Source organism: Leuresthes tenuis, unplaced genomic scaffold (assembly GCF_036924035.1).
Source record: "Leuresthes tenuis unplaced genomic scaffold, fLeuTen1.0.hap1 SCAF_17, whole genome shotgun sequence".
Lineage (NCBI taxonomy): Eukaryota > Metazoa > Chordata > Actinopteri > Atheriniformes > Atherinopsidae > Leuresthes > Leuresthes tenuis.
In genome coordinates, this window is record NW_027325371.1 from 33,502,995 (window position 1) to 33,511,725 (window position 8,731).

Consider the following 8,731-nt stretch of genomic DNA (forward strand, 5'->3'; position numbering starts at 1 on the left):
TGATGTACATGTGTGATGATGTGATGTTCTTTAGCTGCTGGGATTAGGAATGGCCTTGCTGGACAACGTTGATCCAAATCCAGAAAACTATGTGTGTGCTGGAGTGATCCAAACCAAGAGTCAGCAAGTTGGATGCCTGCTGAGACTGGAGCCAAATGCTCAGGCACAGGTACAAAACACCTGCTACCTGTAAAGTCACTGCAATTTCTTTTTATTCTCATACTGCCTATGTTTACATGCACAGTTATGTCGAGCATGGTTATATCTCAATTTATCCAATTGATTAGACTACTAACTTTTTCCAGTATATATGCACAGGATTAATTACCGTATTTTGCGCACTGTAAGGCTCATCTGATTATAAAGCGCACCCTCAATTATGGGGTCCATTTCTGTACTTAATTCATACATAAGGCGCACCTGATTATAAGGCGTACTATTACCTAATGTTCTCTGATTGCTTTATCGCTGCCAGCACACGTAGTGCATGTATTACATCCCTGTGTCAGCGGGAAATGGTCCGACGGTCGAGGACAACATCGTTGATCATTTTTACACTTATAAACTGCACATTAGTCTGCATCTCAGACTGAAGAACAGACTCTCACTGGGACATGGGCAAAAGCTTTAACGATGACACGATTAAATCGCTAAGTACGAGCTCCAGACAATCTTCACCCCATTCAGAGTGAATGGCTGGGATCCGCCTGACCCTGGATTCACACCGAACAAAGCGGGCGAAGTGGCCAGTTGCCATTCTTTTCCAATGTAGGAGAGCAAAGAGGCGCGGCAAAAAGTGAACGTGGCGGTGAGCGGCGCGAAGGGAGAGCGGTTAGTGATGCGGAGGGGGCTTAATGCCCTGATGAATGCTTGGCGCTCCCCGAGATAAATTCAAAATGGCGGTATCCGTGACAGATTTTGGAATTATGGTGCGGAAAATACAGTGATTTATTGTCTGAGCTTTGGTCAATAAATGTTTTTGAGGATGAATACATTTGAAAGTCTCATGAGCAGCAGATATTTAGTAATAGCAGTAATGAAGAAATGATATGCAGTCTCATGAGGTCCTTTAGTATTCTCTCTGATAACAAACTTTGCCACATGCATGTCACTGTGCTTTTACAATCAAGCCATTCTCATATTTGCAGATGTACCGTCTGACTCTGCGCTGCAGCAAAGACTCTGTATCCAGGCGTCTCTGCGAGCTGCTGGCCCAACAGTTCTAGAATACATACTTCAACTGTGACCAGTACTTCCATCATCCCACCAGCGACTTCTCCGTCGAGTCCTCTCGCCGCACCTTTCATCCTCCCTCCAATGAAGAGTCTTTGAATTTAAAAAAAAATAAAACATTTATTCTACAAGGGAAAAAACAACCGCTGCTATAGCAGCAGCAATATTATTGTCATTACTCATGTCCCTGAGTCAGATACTAGTTCATCTTTTATTTGTTTATTAACATGATGCTACACTCTTGTAGGTTATCTTCTTGGTTTATCTGTGTAGCTTGTTTGTAATGCCAGGAGTGCGAGTACATGTGTTTCATGGTTGTGCTGGGGTCTCATTCTCTATCCATGATATAATTGTTTGGTCTATATTTCTGCGTGTGTAGATGTGTATGAGAGATTGAATTTGTTGAACATTCCTTAAAGTCAAATGGGAGAAGCTGTAAACAACACGCATGCTACCCCAATCACACCCACACAGAAATAAAAGGCCTCCCTGATTCCCTGTGGTGGGTCCCATTTATTGAATGAGGCCTGAGGGTTTGTCAAGCATTCCAAGTAAAAATGCACTTTGTGTTAAAATACTCTTTTAGGCCTCTCAGCTTGAGCCCTCTTAATTTTCTAATGAATGGTCCTATTCCTCTCACGAAGCCCCGCAATGAGTTGCTCAGGATTTTAATGATCTTGTGCATTTGTTATCGCTTTGTATGTAAATATGTGCCAGTTAATCTCTTATTTGGAGACATTCCCATCATGCGTATTTAGAGTGCTAGTGATTACCAAGCTACTCAGGTGGAAGGATGGCACAGAATAGACTATGTAGAAGATGAATACGGGGATGACACCTGCACAGTTAAAGCTGTCTTTGGTTTGTCATTCCCACCAACTACTTTTATCATTGTGCCAGGTGCATGTCATTGGAAATCTTGAGGTATTTTTGAGCTGTTCCTCCTCACAGGTAGGGAAGTTTCACTTTAACACTTCTGTATTTAAGGTATCTTACAGCAGCATGCTCTACCATAGCAAGAGAAGACTGTTGTTTTGGCAAGTAAATGTGTGGACACAATTCAAGTCAGTTGACAGCACCTAGGCTTATTAATGAGACCTGAACAGGAATCTTACTTATTTTCGTTAACATGACTAGAGGATATTGGTTCTAGTTTGGGTGGCTTTGCCAGTGTTTATAAATTTATATAGCATTCGTGACCACTACCATCCCAGTTGGAACAAAAATGAGGAGTCCCTGTTTCTTTTGCAAAAAAATTTAAGGAGAGATTAATGCCAGTAGATCAGATTTATACTCAGCCACTTCAGTAACTGTTTCAAAAACACAAATACTTCAGAACTACAGAATGCTTTAGTTTGTTCTTCTGTAGCCTTAAAAGTGCTTCATACAAGCACTAATGTGAATGGACGACATATGAAAACCCAGATTTCCATTACAACTACAGGGGACACTGAATATATGTGAATATGAGTGTGACTGTAAATGGGTGAGAAGAAAAGCCTAAACAAATTTCAAATACATGATCACATTATTTTCCAATGTCTGCACAACAATCAGGACATTGTCCTTTGTAGTGGAAAATTTACAAATTTTGTGTGCGATGAGTTTGTGTCTATGCAGTACTACTAGCATAAGAAGCCTCATGTATCAGTGTTCAGGAACTGTCCAATACCCGTGTTAGAATTAAGAGTTACTCTGTAATGAAAAAATATGATAGTAAAACTATGCCATTTATCCCATTAGATATCTCCTGTCTTTTGTCACACTGAAACATGATGGCAACAGCATACGTACAACAGGTGGTCAACACAGTAGGGACCATCGCAGGAATTACAAGATTCTTGTTTCAGCTGAGAAAGTAAGACCTCTGGTTTTCTAATACTCTGTGCTCCTATCTTCTTCGAGGCTTGTCTTTCATTTAGCCCCTGCAACAACCGTTTCTTTGAGCATTAAATGTAAATTTAGAGCTATTGTGCACTTAAATAAGATGTACTTAAAATACCACAAGAAGAAAGATTGTGTTAGAAATTGTGAAGACTGTTATTACTTTCTTCAAAAGTGTCAACCAACAAAAATCACTCCAAAAACAGGCATGTCTATGAGATCACAAAAGAATACAATTTAACTTCTTGGCTTACGCTAACTCGAATTAAAGAAAGGAAAAGAGACAAAAGAAGTGATTCTTATTTTAACTGCACTCTGGGTCTTTTCGGTTTAGGTGATAAACATTTTCTTTAAAAAAAAAAAAAAAAAAGCTTATGCTAATATTCTCAAGTCCACCATCAGGAGAACACTAACTGATAATGCTGAACATTCCACTGCTGCAGGTAGAAAATCACTGATCTCTGAAAACATCTGTGTTCATTCTGAGAACAATCTTGTGGCCAAGCCAAAATGCAAATGAGAAAATGTTTTGTGAAAACATAAGAAGTTTAAAAAAACCCAAACATTTGTTTTAAATGCTCTCCACCATAAAAGCCCTTCAGTGAAATGTGGTAGTGATCATTTGGTTTTGGCTTCTTGAGCTTCATTTGGGCCAGGCCATCCTTGATATAACGATGATCTCTGAATTCTACAAGTAAATTCTAAAGGAGGAAAGTATCAGGACATTTGTCTCTTAACTGAGTCTTAAGAGCAGAGGTTGGAACATAGCAAACATGGGAATGTTTGCTAAAGTGCCCAATAATGTTTGCTGGCACATTTTGTAAACATTACTTAAAGTTGAGCTGGCAAGTTTTCCCAACTTCCATCATATCTTCACTTTTGGAAAAAAGACGACGGACATTAACTAAACCTTACATTCTGCAGTTTGCATGCCCATGGACCATCCCTTAAAATATATATATATATTTTCCCCTTTCTGTCTGTTGTTTGGATGTTATTCCTGAGCATGTCTGGGTACTCTGCTGCTTCCCGCAGTCCTGAAATATAAATGTTAGGTTAGCTGGTCATTCTAAATTGACCTAAGTGTGACAGGTGGCTTTTCAGGGTTTGCCTTGCCTCTTGCCTAGTGGCAGCAAGGAGCTGGAATTGTAACTCTCCACAGTTGAGAAGGTCTTAAATTGGCCAAACAGGCCACAGAAATATCAACAGCAACTTCCATGGGTTGCAGCACTTTATGGGAAATGCAACAAACTCCAGCTCCCTTTCAGCAGCCTCGATGATCATCTGCAGAGCCATGGACAACATCAAACAGGTTTGCCAAAAAGGCATCACTTTTGTCAGGAGATACATGCCAAGTACAAGTACCACCTGGTTTTCTCACCATGGAATCAGACGCATGCTGTAAGCCCACTGAAGTAGGATGCAAAGAGTTCACCGGTCTATTGTTGTGCAAGGCCTACCTGCTGCTGGGCATAACAGGGGCTTCTAAGAGCAGAGCCATTGAGACCCCCATTGAACCCGCAGAAAAGGCCTCCAGACAGCTTTGGCTCCGGTGGAGAAAGCCCTTGATAAAAACTTTATTTACATTATCACTCAAAAATACAGTTCAACAAATTCTATGGAAATGACTATATACGTTTTTTTCAGAACTTGAATTTAGTAAACCTTTTTAAACTTATATATATAAAGCAGTGAAGTTTTAGATCCACAATTACATAATTTAGTAATTTGGTGCAACACAATATCAGAAACACTGAAATTGGGTTGTAAAGATATACAGTATCATCAAAATACACAAACTTTTTTTTTTACAAATTCTGTGAGGCAAGAACCTTGATTTGAAGTTAAGATTTCAAACATTAAAAATGTAAAACCAAATCTACACAAAATCCTCCAATCAATACATTTTCATTGCAATGGAGAACTGAATCTATCATAATCTAAATACGAATAGATATGAATGACTAAATAAATAAGCTTGTGTAATAATAGGTGCTACTGAAACAAGTAACACAATTACTTGCTAAAATGATTTATTAGAATGTGAAATTAATATATTTTTCTGCTTTAATTTTAAAAGTCATTCATTTAAGCTGGTGTTAATTTTGCTATTCATCTACTTTGCCACTTGATTTTTAATTGTGAGAATGCTGATTAACTAGACCTGCATACTTTAACCATTTTTAACCATTTCACCCATTTTGGTATCAAAATGTTCAGCTCCTTCAGGAGATTTATGCTATGACTTTTGGTGTTTATGATTTTTAAAATATTTAACTTTTATTCAAATTTTCCCATCATTCAAATAAATGGGAAATGCTTTCAGCTCTTCCTCCTCTTTCCAACCTAACTACTTCAGCATACTTTCAGCTAGAGACACCATTCAAACTTTAAATGGGTCACAAGACATTCAGCTATTACCAAATGATTCAGCTTTTTAAAATATTATGTTTCAAAAACATGAACATTTTTGCTCCTTGATTTTTATGAATGAGCAGCCGGCTGAGTGGCACACAACGAGCCCCAAACTGCCCTATTTTAGAGGGCTCATAACTCAGCCACACAGTATCACAGAGACATCATTCAAAGTTTATGTGTGACAGGAACGACTCAACTTTAACTGAACTAAAGGGCTTGTTGATAGATTATACAGCTTTCACACAACGGCAGTTTACGTTTTATGGAGCCAGAGGACCTGGTCTCATGCCTCTCACCCTCCAACTCCTACTGTAAAATGATTAAAACAAAAACTTCCTCAAACAACTGCCTCTCACGTCCAAAATATCTGCACAAATGTTTACATCAAAACATAGGTATTTTTGTCCTCTTTCACCCAAAGTCACTCTCATTGAGCTTGGCCTCACAGATTTCTCACAAATCACCTGTAAGCGCAGAGAGGCGCACTCCAGCTCACATACTTTTCCATTATAAACAGGCCGAGCAATGAAATCAGTGAGAAAGACTCATTTTAAAACTGCCATAAAAAACAAACCTTAACAAAACAAATAAAAATAACACCTCTGGCTTCCTCCATCCCTTCTGGTGCTCACGGTTCAAGGATTATTCAGATACAACTTCTACTTTTCGAACAGCGACCCTTTGTTCCAGACTTGTGCTTCATTATTAAACCCCAAGATTTTAAGGGGATAAAGTAAGGGCACTTTGGCTCCTGTCTTACACACGCAGCTCTTGCTCACAGAGACTAATGATGAGGCCAGACCCAAGATGGCTGCCCTATTGTAAAAGCTTTATGCCAGCCTGTGTTATGTGTGCTCCTAATACAATGTAACATGACGTTATGTGTCTCTCAGTGATCACAGCACAAACTTCCATTTTAAAGAAGCTGCACTTCTCTCCTTTAAACTGATAGTGAGGGCTGTGTTAAAACTGCCATAAAACCTGTATTCTACATGAGACCTTGAGAAAAATCACTTAACTGTCTGCAGCATACCTTTCTACTATGAACAGGTTAAAATGTTCCTTTACTATGACTTATAAAAGTCATAGTAAAAGTATAAGTCAGTAAAAGTCAGGATAAAAGTACTATTACTATGACTTATAAAAATGTGGTCACACTTCTGCAGCGCACCACCTCACCACAGGGGTTCCCCAAGGCTCATTACTGGGACCTCTTCTCTTTGCCATATACACCAACTCACTGGGACAGATCATCCGATCACATGGCTTCTCATACCTTCAAAGATCACGTTACCTCGGTTGCTCGTTCGTGCCGCTTTGCATTACTAAACATAAGAAAGATCAGACCATACCTAACCCAACATGCCACCCAACTCCTGGTGCAGGCCATGGTCATCTCCCGTCTTGACTACTGCAATGCTCCCCTAACTGGTCTCCAGCCTGTGCTGTGAAACCTCTGCAGATGGTCCAGAACGCAGCGGCGCGTCTGGTCTTCCATCAGCCTAAAAGAGCACACGTCAAGTCAAATTCAAGTCACAGATGTTAGCCTACAAAGAGCTTAATGGAACGGCTCCATCTACTTGAATGCGCTTGCAAAGGCTTATGTCCCAACTGGGTCCCTCCGTTGGTCCCAGGATTGTCGTCTAGCAGCTCCTACACCACGCCTAAGACAATCCAAACTCTGTTCATGTGTCGTCCCACGATGGTGGAATGACCTACCGAGCGCTACCAGAACAGGGGCGTCCCTGTCTATCTTCAAGAAGCTCCTGAAAACCCAGCTCTTATAGAGCATCTCCTATCCTAGCACTTACCTTGTAGCTACCCCTTTATCTTTGGACTTTATCTTTCTGCACTTCCTTCTATGCCTGCACCCTATCTCTACTCTGTCACTTCTGACAGAGTCAGAATCCCATCAAGAGTCATTTTACAAGGTGCTGAGACATATGAGGACCTAGTAAACCTTGGGAAGTCACAATTCTGATCACCGGAGGATGCAGAGTGGCGTGACTTCACCCCCTGCAATTCAGATGGAACGAGGCCCGAGACTATAAAACTCCTAAGCGCTATCTATCGTGGAGAAGGAGCGCAGCTATGAAATTTACAAAACAAAATCTCTCCACGCTGGGAGGAAAACAGTGTGGTGGGAATTTAGTAACGCACAGAGTCAGTTATTTTCTTCTGAGGAGATAAGAGGCTTTAATAATAATATGTTGCAAGAGAGAACAACACAGTACAGAATACAGAGTTGCTCTGACCACTGAAGCAAAAACACACGTTATATTGCCCGCTCATCACGTCATCTGTCTTTGGGTATAGTTGATTGTTCTAACTTTCCTCCCCAACCATCAGTTGAGGTTACCCAGACACAGTCGTAAATACCAGCCTAACCCTGTCCCCCCTAAAGTGCAGCTATCTCATTATAACAAGCCCACCATTGTAAAGAGGAATTTAAGAAAACAGGGCAGGGTGGTACCTTGCAGCTCGGTCATTTGCAGGTTATACACAGTAACACTCAATACAATGCATATAAGAATTAATTTTCCATTACATTCCTCCCTTTTGATTATAATAATACCACCATACTATTAATCAACCCAAAAGAAACTAGGGAAATAATAACTTTATCTGTAAAACATCAGCCTGCATTTGCATACAACGTGAGTTTAAAACGCAGGCATCATAGTGATAAAGGGTCCAATGATTAACAATCAAAACATGAACAATTAAACATGATTATCTTCATCCCTCTCTAAGTCAGCATCACTAGAGGAAACATTTTGAAAGCAAAGAAGTTCTTTGAGTCATTTGGTGAGATACATACAATGAGGCCTCACACACAGGGAACAATACAGCAGCCCTGTATTATTGCTTCCTGTGAAATCAAGATAAAATGTGCACATGCTGGTTACAAATAACAAACAGTTTCTGCCATGGTTCACACGTGTGATCACCACATTGCTTCATCGCAGGTCTCAGTAAGGATGTTTCAGTCTTCGGTGTCAGAGGTTACGAACACTTAACACACCGGTGGAGTACAGCTTTTACTGCCGACTATTTTCGTCCTTCCGGGCGTGATGGTTAGGCTGATGTATGTCAGGGTGGAAGTCATCTACTGGTTCTGGCACCTTACAGTGACTGGCATGAATCCAGGTTGCTCTCTCTGCAACTTTAACAGCTGTGTGAGTGACTAGTAAAA

The 8,731-nt window shown here is 40.3% G+C and overlaps 1 protein-coding gene across 3 annotated transcripts in view; it reads left to right on the forward strand.

Moving 5' to 3' along the window:
• ap2a1 (adaptor related protein complex 2 subunit alpha 1) overlaps window positions 1-2,972 on the forward strand; it is a 49,287-nt gene extending 46,315 nt beyond the window's left edge. For all 3 annotated transcript variants that reach the window (XM_072369735.1, XM_072369736.1, XM_072369737.1), the window contains 2 exons: window positions 35-169; window positions 1,149-2,972. In XM_072369735.1, coding sequence (XP_072225836.1) covers window positions 35-169; window positions 1,149-1,226 — 213 coding nt within the window. In that variant the 3' untranslated portion in view covers window positions 1,227-2,972. The remainder of the gene's footprint in view (window positions 1-34; window positions 170-1,148) is intronic.
• Window positions 2,973-8,731: the final 5,759 nt, after the last annotated feature.